The sequence below is a fragment of the Schistocerca americana genome, chromosome 11 (assembly GCF_021461395.2).
Source record: "Schistocerca americana isolate TAMUIC-IGC-003095 chromosome 11, iqSchAmer2.1, whole genome shotgun sequence".
Lineage (NCBI taxonomy): Eukaryota > Metazoa > Arthropoda > Insecta > Orthoptera > Acrididae > Schistocerca > Schistocerca americana.
In genome coordinates, this window is record NC_060129.1 from 109,397,834 (window position 1) to 109,420,611 (window position 22,778).

At 47.5% G+C, this 22,778-nt stretch overlaps 1 protein-coding gene across 1 annotated transcript in view; it reads right to left on the reverse strand.

The window, feature by feature from the left end:
• Window positions 1-22,778, reverse strand: part of LOC124553338 — a 102,650-nt gene that overhangs the window by 52,480 nt on the left and 27,392 nt on the right. The window contains exon 2 of the mRNA XM_047127214.1: window positions 12,138-12,299. Coding sequence (XP_046983170.1) covers window positions 12,138-12,299 — 162 coding nt within the window. The remainder of the gene's footprint in view (window positions 1-12,137; window positions 12,300-22,778) is intronic.

Here is a 22,778-nt window from a genome sequence, read left to right on the forward strand (position 1 = left end):
CGATTATAAGAGTCGAGGGACATGAAAGGGAAGCAGTGGTTGGGAAGGGAGTGAGACAGGGTTGTAGCCTCTCCCCAATGCTATTCAATCTGTATATTGAGCAAGCAGTAATGGAAACAAAAGAAAAGTTCGGAGTAGGTATTAAAATCCATGGAGAAGAAATAAAAACTTTGAGGTTCGCCGATGACATTGTAATTCTGTCAGAGACAGCAAAGGACTTGGAAGAGCAGTTGAACAGAATGGACAGTGTATTGAAAGGAGGGTATAAGATGAACATAAACAAAAGCGAAACGAGGATAATGGAATGTAGTCGAATTAAGTCGGGTGATGCTGAGGAATTAGATTAGGAAATGAGACGCTTAAAGTAGTAAAGGAGTTTTGCTGTTTGGGGAGCAAACTAACTGATGGTGGTGCACATCGACAGCGCAGAAAGATACGTATATAGCTTCTTTTCTATGTTTACTTCGTAGATTCTTACTTAAATTGCGTGTGAGTTTCGTATAGGAGCTGTAATTTCGAGTTTTAGTTACTGTAATCGTAAATTCAGGCAGATTGTAGCGCAGTCGTTAGGCATTTGTACAGGTTAGTTCATACTTTCTTTGCGTGTTTCCCTTGCGTTATCTAGGCACTGACTCGTGTTTCAGTAACTGTTGTTCAACATCGATTAGAATGGACAGGGACTGTGATTGATGTATTAGGATGAGGCTGAGTTGACAACCCTTCGCTCACAGGTGCAGGCGGCACTGACTTTGGTTGCGCAGCTTGAGGCTGTTGCCAATGGGCTCCACTGTGGGGAGCCGGACTTGGGTATCACGGGGATGTCAACCTTGTCCCGTCTGTCCCCAGATCGGTCTGCCACTGTGGTTGCCCCAGTTGCTGCCCACAGTGGGGCTGAGCCCTCGCCTGTGGTTGATTGGGATGTCGATCCAAGGTGTGGCAGGCAGCGAAAGACGTCCCCGGAGGCTGATCAGAAAGCCTCCCCGGTGCGTCTGACAAACAGGTTTCAGGTACTGTCTCTGGCTGAGCCAGATGCAGCTGCCTGCCCTGTTTCAGAAGATGATTCTCAGCCTTCAAGGTCCGGGAAATCGCAGTGGGTGGGCTTATTGGTAGTTGGGAGCTCCAATGTTAGGCGCGTAATGGGGCCCTTTAGGCATATGGCGGCTAAGGAAGGGAAGAAATCCAGTGTGCACTCCGTGTGCATTCCGGGTGGAATCATTCCTAATGTGGAAAGGGTCCTTCCGGATGCCATGAGGAGCACAGGGTGCAGCCAGCTGCAGGTGGTGGCACATGTCGGCACTAATGACGTGTGTTGCTTTGGATCTGAGGAAATTCTCTCTGGATTCCAGCGGCTGTCTGATTTGGTGAAGGCTGCCAGTCTTGCTTACGAGATGAAGGTAGAGCTCACCATCTGCAGCATCGTCGACAGAACCTACTGCGGACCTTTGGTGCAGAGCCGGGTGGAGGGTCTGAATCAGAGGCTCAGATGGTTTTGCGACCGTGATGGCTGCAGATTCCTTGACTTGCGCCATAGGGTGGTGGGGTTTCGGGTTCCGCTGAATAGGTCAGGAGTTCACTACACTCAGCTGGCGGCTACGCGGGTAGCGGAGGCTGTGTGGCGTGGACTGGGCGGTTTTTTAGGTTAGAAGGCCTCGGGAAAGTACGGGGTGGGCTGCAATCTCGAATGGTGCGTGGCAAATACAGGACATGCTTGGATCAAGGAACAGTCGGAATTGTAGTTGTACATTGTTGTAGTTGTGCTGGGAAAGTCCCTGAGCGTCAAGCGCTTATATAAAGCACAGAAGCTGAAATCGTTATAGGTACAGAAAGCTGGCTAAAGCCTAAAATAAGTTCTGCAGAAACTTTTGGAAACTTCAGGAAAGATAGATTAGGCAGAATTGGTGGTGGAGTGTTTGTGTCTGTCAGTAGTGGTTTATCTTGTAGTGAAGTCGAAGTAGATACTCCGTGCGAATTGGTATGGGTGGAGATTATACTTAACAGCCGAACTAAGTTAATAATTGGCTCCTTCTACCGACCCCCAGACTCCGATGTTATAGTTGCTGAACAGTTCAGAGAAAATTTGAGTCTCGTAACAAATAAATACCCCACTAATACGGTTATAGTTTGTGGGGACTTCAACCTTCCCTCGATATGATGGCAAAAATACTTGTTCAAGGCCGGTGGTAGGCAGAAAACATCTTCCGAGATTGTCCTAAATGCTTTCTCCGAAAATTATTTCGAGCAGTTAGTCCACGAACCCACGCGAATTGTAAATGGTTGCGAAAACACACTTGACCTCTTAGCCACAAACAATCCAGAGCTAATAGAGAGCATCATGACTGATACAGGGATTAGTGATCACAGGGTCGTTGTAGCTAGGCTCAATACCGTTTCTTCCAAATCCACCAGAAACAAAGGCAAAATAATTTTATTTAAAAAATCGGATAAAGTGTCACTAGAAGCCTTCCTAAGAGACAATCTCCATTCCTTCCGATCTGACTATGCAAATGTAGACGAGATGTGGCTCAAATTCAGAGATATAGTAGCAACAGCAATTGAGAGATTCATACCTCATAAATTGGTAAGGGATGGAACTGATCCACCATGGTACACAAAACAGGTCCGAACGCTGTTGCAGAGGCAACGGAAAAACCATGCGAAGTTCAGAAGAACGCGAAATCCCGAAGATTGGCTAAAATTTACAGATGCGCGAAATATGGCACGGACTTCAATGCGAGATGCCTTTAATAGGTTCCACAACGAAACATTGTCTCGAAATTTGGCAGAAAATCCGAAGAAATTCTGGTCGTATGTAAAGTACACAAGCGGCAAGATGCAGTCAATATCTTCGCTGCGCAGTGCCGATGGTACTTTTATCGACGACTGTGCCGCTAAAGCGGAGTTATTGAACGCACTTTTCCGAAATTCCTTCACCAGGGAAGATGAATGGAATGTTCAAGAATTTGAAACAAGAACAGCTGCTAGCATGAGTTTCTTAGAAGTTGATACATTAGGGGTTGCGTAGCAACTCTAATCGCTTGATACGGGCAAGTCTTCAGGTCCAGATTGTATACCGATTAGGTTCCTTTCAGATTACGCTTATACAATAGCTCCCTACTTAGCAATCATATACAACCGCTCGCTCACTGACAGATCTGTACCTACAGATTGGAAAACTGCGCAGGTCGCACCAGTGTTTAAGAAGGGTAGTAGGAGTAATCCATCGAACTACAGACCTATATCATTGACATCGATTTGCAGTAGGGTTTTGGAGCATATACTATATTCACACATTATGAGTCACCTCGAAGGGAACGATCTATTGATACGTAATCAGTATGGTTTCAGAAAACATCGTTCTTGTGCGATGCAGCTAGCTCTTTGTTCGCATGAAGTAATGGCCGCTATCGACAGGGGATCTCAAGTTGATTCCGCATTTCTAGATTTCCGGAAAGATTTTGACACCGTTCCTCACAAGCGACTTCTAATCAAGCTGCGGGCCTGTGGGGTATCGTCTCAGTTGTGCTACTGGATTCGTGATTTCCTTTCAGGAAGGACGCAGTTTGTAGCAAAACTGAAGTGATATCAGGTGTTTCCCAGGGAAGCGTCCTGGGACCTCTGCTGTTCCTGATCTATATAAATGACCTGGGTGACAATCTGAGCAGTTCTCTTAGGTTGTTCGCAGATGATGCTGTAATTTACCGTCTAGTAAGGTCATCCGAAGACCAGTATCAGTTGCAAAGCGATTTAGAAAAGATTGCTGTATGGTGTGGCAGGTGGCAGTTGACGCTAAATTACGAAAAGTGTGAGGTGCTCCACATGAGTCCAAAAAGAAATCCGTTGGAATTCGATTACTCGATAAATAGTACAGTTCTCAAGGCTGTCAATTCAACTAAGTACGTGGGTGTAAAAATTACAAACAACCTCAGTTGGAAAGACCACATAGATAATATTGTGGGGAAGGCGAGCCAAAGGTTGCGTTTCATTGGCAGGACACTTAGAAGATGCAACAAATCCACTAAAGAGACAGCTTACACTACACTCGTTCGTCCTCTGTTAGAATATTGCTGCGCGGTGTGGGATCCTTAACAGGTGGAATTGACGGAGGACATCGAATGGGTGCAAAAAAGGACAGCTCGTTTTGTATTATCACGTAATAGAGGAGAGAGTGTGGCAGATATGATACGCGAGTTGCGATGGAAGTCATTAAAGCAAAGACGTTTCTCGTCGCGGCGAGATCTATTTACGAAATTTCTGTCACCAACTTTCTCTTCCGAATGTGAAAATATTTTGTTGAGCCCAACCTACATACGCAGGAATGATCATCAAAATAAAATAAGAGAAATCAGAGCTCGAACAGAAAGGTTTAGGTGTTCGTTTTTCCCGCGCGCTGTTCGGGGGTGGAATGGAAGAGAGATAGAATGATTGTGGTTCGATGAACGCTCTGCCAAGCACTTAAATGTGACTTGCAGAGTAATCATGTAGATGTATATGTAGATGAAGTAGAGAGGATATAAAATGTAGACTGGCAATGGCAAGGAAAGCGTTTCTGAAGAAGAGAAATTTATTAACATCGAGTATTGATTTAAGTGTCAGGAAGTCGTTTCTGAAAGCATTTGTATGGAGTGTAGCCATGTATGGATGTGAAACAAGGACGATAAATAGTTTGGACAAGAAGAGAATAGGTGCTTTCGAAATGTGGTGCTACAGAAGAATGCTGAAGATTAGATGGGTAGATCACATAACTAATGATGAGGTATTGAACAGAATTGGGGAGAAGAGGAGTTTGTGGCACAAGTTGACTAGAAGAGGAGGTCGGTTGGTAGGACATGTTCTGAGGCATCAAGGGATCACCAATTTAGTACTGGAGGGCAGCGTGGAGGGTAAAAATCGTAGAGGGAGACCAACAGATGAATACACTAAGCAGGATGTAGGCTGCGGTAGGTACTGGGAGATGAAGAAGCTTGCACAGGATAGAGTATCATGGAGAGCTGCATCAAACCAGTCTCAGGACTGAAGACCACAACAACAACATCTATTTAATTACCACTAAATGACGTAAAGTCAACTTTCATATCTGTATTATTTACACTTACACTATGTGATCAAAAGTATCCGGACACCTGGCAGAAAATGACTTACAAGTTCGTGGCGCCCTCCATCGGTAATGCTGGAATTCAGTATGGTGTTGGCCCACCCTTAGCCTTGATGACAGCTTCCACTCTCGCAGGCGTACATTCAGACGCTGGAAGATTTCTTGGGGCATGGCAGCCCATCCTTCTTCACGGACTCGGTGCCCCCACTCCGCTGCTCGACTCGCTGCGGCTCGCACCGTTTCGTCGCTCGCGCACGCCTTTGTTCGTTCCAACCACAAGTTATTGCAGGACGCAAGGGGAACAAGCTAGCAGCCGCGCTGGATCACCTCATCAGTGCCTTGGGGAGCTCCCGCGGCCGCAGGCGACCACAGAAGCCGAAGCACAAGCGGAGATCACTGCAACATGTGCAGTGCTACAGGTGCCAGCAGTTAGGGCACGTGGCGGGTGTCTGCCGGAACACAGTCGCGTGTTTAAAATGCGCGGCGGCACACGACACCCGTAACTGCCCCAATCCACGCGGAGCAGCCAGCAGATGCGCGAACTGTGGCGGACCTCACGCCGCCAACTTGCGCAGCTGCAGTTACCGCCGGCAGCACACCACAGCAAGCTCTGAGGTGCCTGCCGCCAAGTCTGGCTCCGGCGGGGGGCGCGCCTCGTGCCGCGTCGAAGCGGCAACCGACCAAGCGCTGGCCGACCTGCAAGCAGCCATCGCGGCCGAAAGGGCCGCAACGAGGGAGGAACTAGTGGCTGTCCACCGACAGCTTCAACAGCTGCGGGAGGAGCTGCGGCTTCTCAAGAAGACGCTGCCTGTGCCAGCTCCCCCCGCCCCTGTGAGGCGGCCGCTGGTGGCAGATGCCGCCACCCAGACGTCCACCGACTCGCCCCCTGCAGCAATGCAGGCGGCGTCCCGCATGGAAGTGGACGTCGTGACGCCTGCACTGTCCTCTCACCAGGAGACAGCTGCAGAAGAACCAGCCGACGAAGAGTTGCCGTCCGCCTCTTCACAAGACGAAGAAACGGACACCGACGAAGGACTGCCTCTCCCGCTCCCAGACGAGCGGAGTGTGCAGCCCTTCCTGAAGAAGATCGCGGCGTCGCTGAAGGACGGGACGTACCCTCACGGGGACAATACGTACCCCTTCACGCCGGCGCACGCGAAACCACCTCTTCCGCACGTACCGTGCGACCTACGCTTCTCGCGTGGCATGTTGCATGAGGCGATAACACGGAAGGAGCTCAAACTGCTGAACAGCCGCCCCATCTTCACCCCTTCGGACTGGGACCACATCACTGAGGTCACAACGAAGTGGTTGAGGGAAGAGTGGCGCTCCGGCAGGCGGCAGCCTGCCCCAGGAGATCTTCCAGCAATCGAATACTTCGCCAGACTAGAACTAGCGAAGCATCCAGAGGCCCATTCCAACGAGACGCCACACTAACGTCAACAGAGCTGTCAACGGAGGAATAGCAGCACTGCTGCTTAGCCTCCACCACCACCGGACAGATGAAGTCCGTGATTTGCAAACGGAACGGAACGGAACCATTCTTCACGGAGTGCATAACTGAGGAGAGGTTGTAACTAACCTGCTTCTATGGGTTATAACGCTTAAATTAGGGTCGCCACCGACTCTAACCATACAACTAATCAAAAGTTTGCCTGAGACGGAAAATAAATTAATTTGATCACAGACCAAAAACTCATAAAAAATGCATACGTCTCGATATTGCTCACAGGGGATGCGATGTAAGTAATAGTATTGCCCGTGCACTATTCACGAGATTCAACCACTTAAAATGAAATAGCACATGCAACGACACTGTGCAGAAGATCTGCTCCCAGGAACACATCTGAAAATAAGACTTAATGTAAGGCATTTGTTTTAAAATAAAGGGAGAAACTAATCACTGGACCTGTGCGTAAGGAAACGCGTGGGATGTGCTAACGGGAAAGCTACGAGGTGAGTGGCTCAGGTGCAAAAACGTAACCTCGGAAGACAAGAGAAAATTGTGGATAAAATCATTTACTCCTGATAATGGATGTGAGGCATGTACACAATTCGTGATAACATTAATTCCTAAAACATTAAAGAAAAGCATCGATACATTCACCGTTATAATCTACATCTAAAATCATTGATGTGAATCATTCATACAACTGCTGTTGTCTGATAACTGGTCGCAAGAAGTCGTGAAGCGGTACACGTTTCGCAAGTACACCCGCGTGCCAACGTGGTTTGTGGAGACGCAATCTCCAGGTATAGTGGCCAAGTTGTAACAATATCACATCACATAATCATGAACAGTTAACATTCTTTAAAACAAACATGAGATCGGACAGTTAGTGATGACAGTATCCCACCTAACTCTAATTTTCAACCACGTGGTTGGCCCCCCTCGGACGAAAGATACATAAAGCAAGGAAATTTTACGAGAAGGTGAAGCTATTAATATTTAGGAAAATAAAAACTTATACAGGCACTGCTGAAAGCAGACAGACATTCATACGGAAGCGAGTGCTCACTTCTTATCGACACCTTTGTGTGGCGCTCTTCCGGCGGATCCAAGTCTGTTATAGAAATTTTCTAAAAGAAAAATCTGCCAAAGTTTTGCATTCCTTGCTGCGGCAAGGCAAAGCAATCTTTCAGAGTTGTAAAGCGAGACCAAAAGCTAACAGCTCTTCTCTCGCCAAGTAACAGCGCGCCACACGGTCAGTCTAACTCACCCTTCTCCGACTGGAGCACAGCTGTGGACGCTTCCCGTACTGGCGGAAGACTGCCTCCCTTTTTCTTCTCCAGCCTCTTCCACGCTCCGCGTGGCCCCTAAAACCTAAAGACGCCATTTCCGCTACCAACCTAACGCAGGTGGATTTCTCTCAAGTAGCGCAAACCTCTTGGCCTACTTGACCACTACGAGAGTCCGCAGCTCGCGGTCGTGCGGTACCGTTCTCGCTTCCCGCGCCCGGGTTCCCGGGTTCGCTTCCCGGAGGGATCAGGGATTTTCTCTGCCTCGTGATGACTGGGTCTTGTGTGATGTCCTTAGGTTAGTTAGGTTTAAGTAGTTCTAAGTTCTAGGGGACTGATGACCATAGATGTTAAGTCCCATAGTGTTCAGAGCCATTTGAACCACACGCTAGCAGAAGACGCTCACCGGGAATTCGCTATAGTCACATCCTGCCATCGGATCGCCACATTGCGTACCGGGATTCGTCACTACACACAACGTTTTTACACTCTTCAGTCGTCCAATATTTACGCTCTTTACACCAGCTAGGCGCCGATTGGCATTTACCGGCGTGATGTGTGACCATGAAATCCAAGTTTTCTCACCTCCCTAACTGTCATAGTACTTGCAGTGGATCCTGTTGCAGTTTGGAATTCCTGCGTGATGGTCTGGATAGATGTCTGCCTATTAGACATTACGACCCCCTTCAACTGTTGGCTGTCTCTGTCAGTCAACAGACGAGGTCGGCCTGTACCCTTTTGTGCTGTACGTATCCCTTCACGTTTTCATTTCACTATCACATCGGAATCATTGGACCTAGGGATGTTTAGGAGTGTGGAAATCTGGCGTGCAGACGTCAGATACAAGTGACACCCAATCACCTGACCACGTTCGAAGTCCGCGAGTTCCGCAGACCACCTCATTCTGCTCTCTTACGATGTCTGATGACTACTGAGGTCGCTATATGGAGTACCTGGCAATAGGTGGCAGCACAATGCATCTAATATGAAAAACGTGTGTTTCTGGGAGTGTCCGGGTACTTTTGATCACTTGGTGCATATCGGTATCAGTGTCGATCTTTCAAATGGAACTTCAGGATTTGTGCTGGTAATATCGTAGTTCAAGGGACACAAATTCAATTGCGTTTCACTCTTTTAGATCCTAATAGCTGTTTCGGAGAATTTGTAGTACTTACAACATTGACTTTACCTGTTTTCAACATGAAACCTATTGGTGCCTTATATGGAACTTTGTGTTGCAGCCATGTGGGTCTGCTTAAAAAAGTGCAAACTGGTGCCGGCCGGGGTGGCCGGTGCTACAGTCTGGAAACGCACGACCGCCACGGTCGCAGGTTCGAATCCTACCTCCGGTATGGAAGTGTGTGATGTCCTTAGGTTAGTTAGGTTTAAGTAGTTTTAAGTTCTAGGGGACTGATGATCTGAGAAGTTAAGTCCCATAGTGCTCAGAGCCATTTGAACCATTTTGTAAACTGGTGCTAATAATACTTGGCTAGATGTGATAGAACAGACGCTTCCACTGGAAAACAAAGCACGTGGTATCTAACGTTAAAATTTCTGGTCTCGTTTCTGTCTGCACATTGCAAGGAAGGTGCATGTAAAAAATTACATGGATCTATAAAACAGGGAACAGAGGTATAAGTACGTTTCATGAGTTTCGGTATAAAGAATTCTTTGAAGGAAGGGCCGTTTGTCCTAATGTTGCATCAGATCCGAGCGGTAGAATTCCACGCGTCTTCTGCAGTCCCTATAATTAACCGGCTACTCAAGTGCCGCCCATCACTCAACAGGTGAGTACGACGCAGACAGAATGGAGGCTACACTTCCTCCGTTGCCCTGCGTACCGGTAAGGTATAGAAAGACGTCTTCAGCGTACCATGAACTGCACTAGAATTGTTTTATTTGTCAAAATCGTTTTTCGGTTTTAAAACACATCTCCAGAGGCATTTGGTACAGAGGAACAAACAACTGTGCGTGCATAGAATTCTACAAAATGGTAACTGAACTTATATAGCTCTAATATAAGTTTATTTACATCATGCACTTCTGTATCAGTGACATGCTGTCAGTCAATACGACAGGATCTGAAATAGACTGAAGAGCCAAAGAAACATGTATAATATCGTGTAGGGTCCCCGCGAGCACGCAGAAGTGCGGCAACACGATGTGGCATCGACTCGACTAGTGTCTGAAGTAGTGCTGGAGGAAGCTGACAGCATGAATCCTTAAGGGCTGTGCATAAATCCGTAAAATTACTAGGGGGTGGAAATCTCTTCTGAACAGCACGTTGCAAGGCAGTCCATATATTTAGGGACTTCGGTGGCCAACGCAAGTGTTTAAACTCAGAAGATTGTTCCTGGGACCACTCTGCAGCAATTCTGGACGTTTGGGGTGTCGCATTGTCCTGCTGGAATTGCCCATGTTCGTAGGAATACACAATTGACATGAATGGATGCAGGTGGTCAGACATGATGCTTACGTGCGCTTCAGCTGTCAGAGTCGTATCTAGTCGTATCAGGAGTCCCACATGACTTCAACTGCACACGCCCTAGACCATTACACAGCCTCCACCAGCTTAAACAGTCCCCTGCTGACATACAGGGTCCATGGATTCACGAGGATGTCTCCATACCTATACACGTCCACCCGCTCCATACAATTCCAAACGATACTCGTCCGTACAGGCCTCATGTTTCCAGTCATCAACGATCCACTGTCGGTGTTGACGGGCCAGGCGAGGCGTAAAGGTTTGTGTCGTGTGGTGATCAAGGGTACACGAGTGGGTCTTCGGCTCCGTAAGCCCATATCGATGATGTTTCGTTGAATGGTTCGCATGCTGACACTTGTTGATGCGCCAGCATTAAAATCTGCAGCAAGATACGGAAAGGTTGCACTTCTGTCACGTTGAACGATTCTCTTCAGTCGGCGTTGGTACTGTTCTTGGAGGGTCTTTTTCCGGCCTCACCGATGTCGGAGATTTCATGTTTTACCGGATTCCTGATATTCACGGTACACTCGTGAAATGGTCATCCGGGAAAATCCCCACTTCATCGCTACCTCAGAGATGCTGTGTACCATCGCTCAGGCCCCAACTATAACGCGACCTTCAAACTCACTTAAATCTTGATATCCTGCCAAAGAACAGTAACCGACCTAGGGACCGATGGCCGTAGCACCAACCAGTAACCGACCTAACAACTGCGCCAGACACTTGTTGCCTTATACAGGCGTTGTCGACCGCAGCGCCTATTCTGCCTTTTTACATATCTCTGCATTTGAATACGGAAGCCTATACCAGTTTCTTTTGCGATTCGGTGTATGTTATGGGAAATATTTCAGATCCTGTCATATTAACTGACCGATATCTCATTGCCATATAAAGCATAATGTAAGTAGACCTATATTACTGCTATATATGTACAGTTATCATTTTGTAGAAATAGATGTACATACAATCGTTTGTTCCCGTGTATCAAATGCCACTGGTGATGTGTTATTAACCCGATAAACCGATTTTGGCAAATAAAATAGTTCTAATGCAGCTCGTGGTGTATTGAAGACGTCTTTCTATAAACTTTGTTTCCTCTTTATCAGTCATGACGTATTTCCTATTTGCCTAAGAAACTACGAGTTCCGCGTTACGACGGCAAACCACTTCAAGATCAAACCAGACAGGTGTTGTAACTACTCCGAAAATAGTGTAACGTCTTCGTGCAACTGCGATTCTACCTGGATAAATTTCTACAGTTGCATTAAAAATAAAAGGAAAAAAAACGTCGATATCTGTTTCTCTGTAATTAAACTAAACTCTGCCCGAACTGGTCATAAAGCCCCAACGGTACCGACCGGTCGCCGTTTCATCCTCGGCCAACAGGCCTCACTGTATGCGGATATGCAGGACCATGTGGTCAGCACGCAGCTATCCAGATTACGAGACCGGAACCGCTACTTCTCAGTCAAGTACCTCCTCAATTGGCCTCGAAAGGGCTGAGTGGACCCCGCTTGCCAACAGCGTTCGGTAGACCGGATGGTCACCCATCCAAGTGATAGCCCAGCTCGACCTCGCTTAACTTCGGTGATGTGAAAGGAAGCGGTGCTACCACTGCCTTCTCTGTAAGTAATTAGCAATGAAAATACGCTAAGAGCCGCTTAGTGAGTGCTTCCTCACAATTCACCCAGTGGAAACGATATTACGACATTGTAAACGGCTTCGGAAGCAGCTGAGGTGCAGAGCTTAGCCTAATCGCCCCTTACATCGGACAACACGCGTGTGCTCCAGAGCTGAGCGACGGTGCCGCCGAGCGCTCACCTCGCAGTCGTCCGCCAGGTAGTCGTAGCTGGCGGTGAACTCCCCCGTGTAGGCCGTCTCGTTGGCGGCCTCGTCCAAGATCAGCGACACGTTCACCAGCATCCCCGGGTATTCCCCGTCGTCGCAGGCGCCAAAGTCCACGGTCTTCAAAGCGTACGGGCCCTGCCGGGCACAAACAATACATTGCAAGGGGTCTTCAGGCACTCGTGTCGACACAACGAATGTTGTTCTGAAACCAAGTGCTGACAAAACAATACGTTGGTGCTTCATCTACACTAATATATAGGATGATTTCTGCTCCATGTACAAGCTCTAGGGATTGACTGAGGAGAGGATACAGATCAGAAAAGGTCTAATTAACTTATGCCCGAAAGTGTATGGTTTCTATGCTAGAGGACATTTATTCAACCGTACGAGGGTCGTTCAATAAGTAATGCCCTACATTTCTTTTCTCACAACATATTTGCTGTTAAGAGTCAGAATTTGGTGACACTAACAGAGTGATTATAATTAAACTTTCAAAACGCTGTAGGAATAACACCTCTGGTCACAATTACGTCAATTTGCAACGGAATATTATCGGAGAAGGAGGAAAACATACGGCAGAAGGAAAAAAATTGTGTGAAGATTGATCAGTAGATGGCGCTGTATGTGTCAGAATACGTAAATGAAAACACCTGCCATGCGCACGACCCAGTGAAGTTGGTATAAACACGCCGGGTACACGGCTTTTCCTCCTTTCGCGTCTGCAACGTTCGCCATGACTGTCTCAGTGCAGGATCGCGCTCTGCTCGTAAAGCCGCATTACAAGTATGATGGCTGTGCACACGTCGCTCTGCAGAAGCCACAGCAGTGCAGGAGGAGACGAGTGGCGGAGTGCCAACGTGTGGTGCACGGAGAACTGCCAGAACGTTGGGCGCACCCGTGAGCACGGCGCGTAAAATCCTACGAGACATTCTTCTTTGCTGTCCATTCAGAATTTCCCATGTGCACGAGTTGCTTGCTGTTGGCCTGCCAGCAAGAGAGAGACGTTTGCTTTAGAATTTCTTGCTCGCACAGAAGTGGACAATGATTGACAATGGAAGATTTTGTGGACAGACGAAGCCCACTTTCATCAGACAGGATGTGTCAGTACACAGAATTGTCGAATATGGGCAACGGAAAATTCACACGCAAACCAACCAGTACCACTTCATCCTGAAAAGGTCTCTGTGTGGTGCGGGTTTACGGCATCGTTTTTCATAGGGCCATAATTTTTGGAAGAGACAGGTGCTTCCGGTCCCGTTACCTGTACCGTCACTGGTAAGCGCTATGAGTGTCTTTCGCGCAACCACGTCATTCCAGCTCTCCAAGAGGGTGGATGTGTGGATGTAATCATTTTCACGGAAGATGGCGCACCTCCGCACACTGAAAATCCTATTAAGCAGCTGCTGAAGCGCCATTTCGGAAATGCTAGAATTATCAGCCGCCATTTCCCTACAGGCTAGCTGTCTCTATCACCAGATCTTGATCCGTCTGACTTCTGGCTGTGCGGCTGTCTGAAAGATGTTGCGTTCAGTGTTCCGACTGCGAACGTAGCTGCACTGAAGGCACGCATTGCGCAACGCGTTTTGAACGTGACCCCGGAAACACTTCGAACAGTTGTGGAACATGCTCTTTCTCCATTTCAACTGAAACAGTGAACAGCATATTGAACACGTTTTCCACCAGTCACAAGGACATAACCCGATTTCATTATGATTGATGCTGTTTATGCGGTTATTGTGCTCAGGACAATTAAAAACTGATTTATCTCAATCCATGTGATATGACCTTGTCATGGTGGATGGGCTTACGTAATTAACAGTAAGACACCTGTACACCCATGCAGATTGAGTAGTACAGTTTGTTTGACGTCAAACGTACGCCTTAGGCTTTGTTGTATGATTCATTTGTAGTCGACCTCTATTAAACTATGATGCTTACAGCGCCATCTATTGCTACATTCTGTAACTATTTATTTTTCTTCTACGATAGATTTTCCCCCTTCTCCGTTAATATTCCGTTGCAATTTGATTTTATTCTGACCAGTGGCGTTATTTCTGCAGCAGTTTGAAAGTTTAACTTTAATTATAGTCATCCTGTACATGAACTTGTCTTGTCCAAGTCCTACTTTTCTACATAGTCTCCATCACGTTCTATGGCTGCACGCCATCGTTGTGGAAGAGCATGTATTCTCTGCTATTAAAAGCTCTTGTCCTGTAGGCGTAGCCATGTTTTCACTGCATGACTGACACTCCCGTCATCTTCAAAGTCTGTACCCCATACAGAGTCTTTAGGCGGCCCAAAGAGATGCAAGTCCGAGGGTGCAAGGTCTGGACTGTAGGGTGGATGACGCAATGATTTCCAACCCAATGGGGCGATGTGTTCCCGGCTTCCCACACTTGTGTGTGGGCGTGCATTATCGTGTTAGAGCAAGGTTTACACTGGATTCTTGTCCGATCGAACACATCCGAAACGGTTCTGGAATTTATTCGAAGTCTTCACGTACGCCTCTGAATTGATGGTTAACCGTCTTGGAATCACATCCACGAGAATAACATCATCAAAATGTAAGAAGACTGTCACCATGACTCTTCCAGTAATGATGGTTGTCTTGATTTTTCTCTTTTGTGGTGAATGAGGATGATGTCACTCCATGGACTGCCTTTTCGTTTCCGGCGCAAAGTGGTGCATCCAGCTTTCGTCCCCCGTAACGATCCATGACAGAAGTGTGTCTCCGTCGGTTTCCGAACGCTCCTACAATTCAGATGAAATGGTCTTTCTTTGAATCTTGTGGCCCGCTGTGAGCATTCGTGGAACCCATCGTGAGCACCTCTTTAACTATCTGAGAGTCTCCATCATTGCAGACGCACTTCAAATGCTGACCGACAACAGTAGAGCCAGTTGTCCAGTTGTGATGCGTCGGTCGGCACGAATAATGGCATCCACACGATTCAGCATGTCTTGATCAGTGGCTGCTACAGGACGTCCCGAGCGGGGCTGATCGTGGAACTCTGTTTCTGCATTTCCCGAGGCTCTAACTTTCTTTACCCATCACCCAACTGTACTCCTATGAACTGCAGCATCGCCAAACACTGCAAACAAATGTTTATGGATGTTCACCACGGTTTCTGTTTCTGCACACAAGAATTCAATAACAGCACGCTGCTTGTAACGTGGGTTGTATGTAGAAGCCATTTTGACGCTGTACTACGGCTCTGCCACTTGCCAGAACGGTTCGAAACCTCCCGGCGCAGGGAACAAACATCAAATGTGAAGCACCCACTAGGACGTTTGTCTGTGTATTTTAACAATTTTAAAGAAATGTGGGACGTTATTACTGAACTGCACTCGTACATTGTTGCAGAGACTGCGGTATAATACGCGCTGTCGCATGTAGCCACAGTTACAATATGTGTTGGAAACGTTTCCCGTGTGCCTCATCTCATCCGTGCACGCGCTGCAGCGTGCTCTGTGTGACACGTCCGCACTGGCCAGGCTGCACCCGGACAGTGCCACAGGCGGCACGGATACACTGCTCCAGCGTCTGCACATCTGGAGTGGGCTCTGCCTGCATGGTGCTACTGAGATGACCCCCTAACCAGTAATCGCACGGGTTGAGGTCCGGTGAACGAGCAGGCCATGCGACTGGAACCACCCCACCTCGATGTGACCCACCGACAAGGGAGGGCAAGGCTGAGACGCGTCCGGGCGTTGGCGGCGATGTTAGCTGGAGCACCTGCACGTAGTAGCCGTACAATCCTCCGAATCATCAAAGGCACTTCTTCCAGCAGGGGGGATAAAGTCAGCCACAGGAAGTTCCGGCCTGTTATGTGTCTCGGAAGGAAGATCGATCCCAAAATACGGTCGCCAGTTATTCCGGCCCACACATTCCGGCTGCACCGATGCTGGTCATTCGCTGTCATCATACCCTGCGGGTTCTGCATAATATGCCACAGATGACTGTCCCGAAAGTTGATGATGCCACTCTGCGTAAAGGTGGCCTCATCTGTGGATAGGATGGATGACACAAATCCCGGAATCGTGGTTGCCAGTCGCAGAAACCAGTGACAAAGCTGATCCCAATGTGGAAAGTCTGTCGCTAGTAAGCCCTGCACACGCTGTAAGTGATAAGGGTAGCAACAGTTGTCATCGAGAATGTCCCACACGGCCGTCTGACGCACCCTGTACTGGGGGGGGGGGGGGGGGGGGCACTTTATGGTACTGACACGGCAGTCGCCTTCCACAGTGTTAGTCACATTTTCCTCCAAGTCTGGTGTCCAAACATTTGGGGTACGTCCTTCATGATTTCTAGCTTCCTGAAACGACCCCGTCTCAGACAAACGGCGAAACACTGTTGCAAACATTGAGAGCTGTGCCAGAATGAGATTTTCGCTCTGCAGCGGAGTGTGCGCTGATATGAAAGTTCCTGGCAGATTAAAGCTGTGTGCCGGACCGAGACTCGAACTCAGGACCTTTTCCTTTCGCGGGCAAGTGCTCTACCAACGTAGCTACCCAAGCACGACTCACGCCCCGTCCTCACAGCTTTACTTCTGCCATTTTCATTGAGAGCTGTGGTTGTTGGCGGGAACAGATCTGATACAACGTTACTTCCAGTAGCCCGTTGCTATTTGCCTTTTCGTAAGTAGACACCATGTCGGCAAGCTGTCGATTCGAATATAGGAGCATTGTGAATAACGCTCCATCACGTCCACTACACGGTAAATCAAGAGAAGTGAATCGGACACAACGTTACCAATTACTGTGGCTTGAGAGGGCGCTACGGCATGACATACGAGGAACAGTACCACCCTCTAGGAGGAAACCTCGCGTACTGTGGCTGCATGCTACAGTGCGTATTAGACCGCATTCTCTGTAACAAAATACGATTCAGTAAGTGACCTCTAGCATGGAAACCATGCCTTTCCGCACATAAGTTCGTTACACTATTTTTGTTCCGTATCCTCTCATCGATCAATCCCTAGAGTTTGCACATGGTGGTAAAAATCACCCTATATAAAGGAGAAACGTTGTCTAACATTGTTCTCAAAAATCTCTAATAGTTTACCTCAAATTTTTACACAAGGCTCTTATAAGCGATTGAAAGAACATAGGCTACACATTTTCTTAAACAACAATGCACATATTTTTCTGTTAAAACGGAGTCCGAGAAAGAAAGAGCTGTTGTGTGTTATGAAAAGTGTGGCTTCGACTGCTTTCTCACAGATGGCTTCTGTTACGGTAGCAGAATGTTTAAACCATTATACAAAATTTTTATCCCTCATATATTGTTTCTCAGGGAATATAATTTTAAGCAATATATGTCTACCGAACAAAGTGCTGTTTTGTTTTCTTCCTCGAAGTCGGATTTCACATAAACTTGTATGATCAGAAATTTGTATTTCTACCTTATAGGCTTGTGCAGTGTGAATCATCCTAAAGTTTGTAATGCTATTTGTCTGTGGATTAAGACTGCGATGTAATGTCACAGAAGATGCTTCCCTCACACATCAAGCAGCTGCAGAGGTCTCTCTTGTCTCTTGTCCCCCAGATACCAATCATCGTAACCGATCTATCCATTCATTTTAAGTCAATCAACATTTATTTTGCAATAACAGAGAATGCTCACGGTCTGGCATACAAGTACGTTGGAACGGATCTACGATCAGAGTGTTTGTACCGTTGTGAACTGTATGTACCGTTTCACTGACACTTGGCACACAGTAGCACAGAAACTAAAATTGTGCTCTGTAGTACCAGGGCGTAGGCTACAACTATTGTACAAACAACAGTACACAAGTGTACAGGGTGAAGTGAAATTCGCGCACTCGGGCTTCGCAGCCCACCACATGTACAGTAAGTAACTCTGTCAACACACACATCCAGCGCTGTACAGTTGGTGCTTCTGGAGGCGAACCACGGCCGAGTTCTACCGGCGGTGCCTGAAAGGCGCACTCGGCGCACCGGCAGACGACCAGCAGTACCTGCCGCGACTGAGGAGAACCGAGGCGAAACTCCTTCAAATAAAGAAACAACAAATGAGAGGCGTCCTCACCAGAAGCAAGGCGTATGGCGAGGTGGATGAAGGGCCGCTCACCGTGCACCACCTAAACAGGGGAAGGGAGAGAGCCGCAGGGAAGTGCGTAAGTGAGCTGCAGGACGAGCAGCGGCAGACGCTCACGAAGGAAACGGAATTAACAAAACACATCGAAGACTATTTCCGAGACGTGTTCCGTCGAGAAGCGACAGACGACGAGGCGACTGCTGGAGTTCTCCAGGAGACGAGGAGCGTGCTAACAGGCGCGGACAGGGCGCTGCTGGCAGGGAATGTCGACGAGGACGACGTCACAGAGAAGATGGAGACCAGCGCCAGAGCAGCAGCACCGGCCGCCGACGGCATCCCGCTCCAGTTCTGCCCCTCGTACTGGGACGTGCCGGGAGTGCAGTTCACGGAGATGGTGAACGAGATAGTCGATGGGGCGCAAATTCCACCTGGGCTGGCCGAACGGACCGTAACCCCCATCCCTAAGAGGAGAGCCGCCCGCCGCATTGAAGAGTTTCGTCCGATTACGCTCCTCAACGCCGACTATAAAAGAATAGCAAAATGCGTCGCAAACAACCTGAAATCGGCGATGAGGAAAGTCATGAGTCCGTGGCAAACATGTGCGGTACCAGGGAAAATATATATTTGACGCCACATGCACCTAGAGGGACATAACAGCACAGGCAGCCACCATCAGAGGCGCAGGTGCCATAATTTCGGTGGGCTTCAACAAGGCCTTCGACAGAATCGATCACAAATATCTCGTAGAGACACTAAACAGACTCGGGTTTGGGCAACAATTCATCACAATCATCCAGAAGATACCAAGTACTGGGAGATCGACAGTAATAATCAATAGTTGGGAAACAAAACAGATAAAACCGGACAGATCCGTGAGGCAAGACTGTCCACTGTCAATAGCTCTATTCGCTACAGCACTGGACCCGCTGCTGCGGAAACTCACAAATGACATCAGAGGATTCTCCGTAGGAGACAAAGCAATAGCATGTATAGCCTACGCTGACGACCTAGGCATCTTTATTGAAGATCAGGAAGATATTGGCAGAGTAGAAACCACCATGAATTTTGTGGCGGTCTTCGTAGCAACGAGCACCGCCACACTTTTAGTAGCGGGCCGACCGGTCCGCTGGAACAGTGAACAAAGAAATGAAAACACAAACACTCGGATTGAATGAAAGTCGGTACTTATCTTTATTACGAAGATACAGAAACACAGTGGTGAACATTGTCTCTACAGCAATCGGTCTGGTTCGAGTCGGGCAGCTAGGTCAGCGTCGGCTGACGACAAATAACAACTCGGCTGCGATGTACCCACACTGACTAACAAGTACACACGGCGGTGGCGAGTCTACAACTCAGCGGCCGAATCCAGAACTGAACTAGCGCTCGCGACGGCAGTGCTTAAGAAGCCAGTCGTGGCGCGCGCAGACTTGCGGCGATTTCCTTAATCGCTGGCGCTGCTTGTGCGGACGGCGTCCGGACTGATGCTGCCAACCTTTTGGCAGCGGGCTCGGTTGGCCGGACTGGCTAGGATATAACAATGAACACATTCCAAAAAGCGTCAGGCGCCCAAACCAACAAACAGTGCTACTGCCGATAGGGAATCAACGACTCAAACCAGACAGCCAGTGGTACAAAATAGCATGGTACCTGGCGCAAATCTTGAGCATCCTGGCCGAAACTGCGAAAGCACTTAGGAGCGCAGTGTACTACCTGTTGTGGCGTCAAAATATATTCAAAGTGGCGCAAGCAACGTGCTCGCTGCCAACTAAAGAACGGGGCTAGGTCTAGTTGATATAAAGACCAAATGTGCAGCCCGTCTACTAAAACGAACGCTCGCCATCCAGGACAATAACCCTGACAGCGTCACAGCCAACATCATTGCAGGATACAAGCCCGCATCAGGAGAAGCGCCGGTCTACACGAGGCAGAACGCGACACGTCAGGCTGCACTACGCCAACAAAAGTTACGTTCTGGACACCGTGGCGAACCCCAGCCACAGAAGAGCCAAGAGAATACGCTAGGCCCTCAGGGGGAAGCCGGCGAAAAACAAAATTGAACACAAACTGCCGCAATACAACTGGAAACAAATATGGGCAAACGTCTCGGAAAACGTGTCGCCTAATCATGCGAAGGAGACATGGTACAAAATAGTCAACAGAACGGTTCCAACCAGCCAAAGACTGGTGGAGATAAAACTCGTCGCAAGTGACAAGTGCGACGAATGTGCCACGGCCGACAGCCTCGAGCACCGATTCACCTGCTGGAACGCCGCCGACATAATGGGAAGCGTGCCAGCAGACGGTGGCCCACGTCGGCAGAACGGCGCCGGGGAGCACCACAGTGGAGGCGATCACCGCCCCAGGCTGCAACCCACTTCCACGACCCGAGCGACTGGCGGCTCTCTGGACCCTCGCCGTGACAGCACACGCCGTCGTAGCTGGCCTTCCTGGTGGACCTCTGGGAGGAGAACGAGACGGCCCAGCAGCACAGGCGCTACCGCGGGAACTTCACAAACTTGCTGCAGATTCCACAGCAGTCAGCGACCGCCAGAGTCCTCCCCGGCCTGTGGCCCTCAGCACCGCCACCAGCCACCTCACTACACTCACCACACTCACCACGAGAAGAACGCGTGCACTGACAGTGAACGAGTGCAACAGAAAAGATAAAGTGTTCTCTCCTCTCGCCTCAAATACTGAAGTATAGTAGTATAAAGTGTTTCTTCTTAGTGAAATCAGTGATACAAAGTGCTTCTCACCAAACATCTGTCATGCTCACAGCCAAATCAGTGTCAAAAGTATGCCCAGTAGTACTAACAGTGATTTGTTTCCTCATTATTTGTACTATATTGTGTAGGATACATGCATTACTTAGTGGAAAGTGCCAACTACTCATAATTTCTTTTTTTGAATGATTTCCTTTACTACGTGCACTATAAAATTTATATTGTTTACTCACACTTTTCTCTCTTCTTCTGTTATATAATATGACATAATTTTTTCTTTATTCTTCAATTTATGTATAATCTGTAGCACATGTAAAAAAATTTCCTTCCACTTCTGCTCCATTTATCATGCTGATCTTTTACCTCATACTGTCCCACTTAACAGTTCAAACTAGAGAAAGAAATCAAACCAGAATACACAATGTGAATGTGGCATCACAAGTGCATGACATACAGAAATTTGAACTCAAAATCCATGTGTCGATGCTATGTATAAATTATTATACCTGTCCTGCAATGTTTTACCCAAACAAAAAAGACGACAAATGGCCATGTAAAATGATTCAAGGAACAACAATAAGAGGAACACGAAAAACGAAACAAATATAGAAACGAAAACCTATAAAATGACAGTAATGTTAACCAACTCTAGAAATAGGTTAATGGAATGAAATGTTTTATTTTATTTCAAATCTATCGTTGTTAATATATTTAAATAAATAGATATGGTTACAAAAATTAAAAACAGTGCAGTGGATAGTGTTTTGGGTTAGCATGCAGAAGGTCGAGGGTTCGATCCTGGGTTCAAACATATGTTTCTTATTTGGTAAATGTAGTCCAGGTGGTACGGTATCTGGCAACTTAATTGTCAACAGCGATTGCAGCGGGTCCTCTGGAAAACATTTGCACTTACATACTACTGTACAAGCGTAGAAATGGAAGATTGGTCAGCTTTGAAAGAAGCCTTTTCTACCTCGTGGGCTAGAATTTATTCGCTCTACTTCATATACTAGACGCGAAACCTGTTTTCTTTGTACCTTCCTCTAGTGGTCACATTGATTAGCACCAACTATTATTCTTGCCTCGTTCAGGTCCATTACATTTCGTTAGGACCTTACGTTACCAGTAGGACTAGCAACATGCTTTGCAGATAATGTCCAAACCCGGTTACTGTTTCTATGTGTTATCACCATGGTCTAATTAATTGTTTCAACTGTTTATTTCTTATTTGTCTAACCACGTATATGTTGAGTTCAGCAGTACAAAATGTTGTAAATTTAAGATACATATGACATAAGAAACGGTATATATTACAGTATGAAATGTCAGAATGAAGTTATCAAATAAAAAAATGCGCCCCAACCCAGGGTTGAACCCCCAACCTCCTGCACGCTAACCCAACACTCTGTGCACTGCACCTTTTTCCTTTTTTTCATTTTGTTCGTTGTTGCTCGTTGTGTTTGGTCGTTTCGGAAATCACATGACATCGGTTCAAATTCGTTGTTGGGCCCTTCATTCAGTTTTTTTTCATTACAGAGGCAAACCAGCTCTCTGACCGAACACACTGAACTACTGTGCCGGCGCACGAAGTGCTCAGCACACGTAACACTTGCTGTTAGAGGTAGTTACTAGACATGTGGCTATAGTGTTGCCAGATTGCCACTCTTTAACGTCCTTTTCCTGCCGGATGTACTCCCCGGACGAAATTTTCTGAGAGACTTTTTTATCCCTGGTATGTGAAGAGTCGCTCTGCGAAGGATCACCCTGTATAATAGAATAGATGTGCTGTATAAATGGGCTCTTTTGCTCTCCTCATTGTGGTCGGTTTAG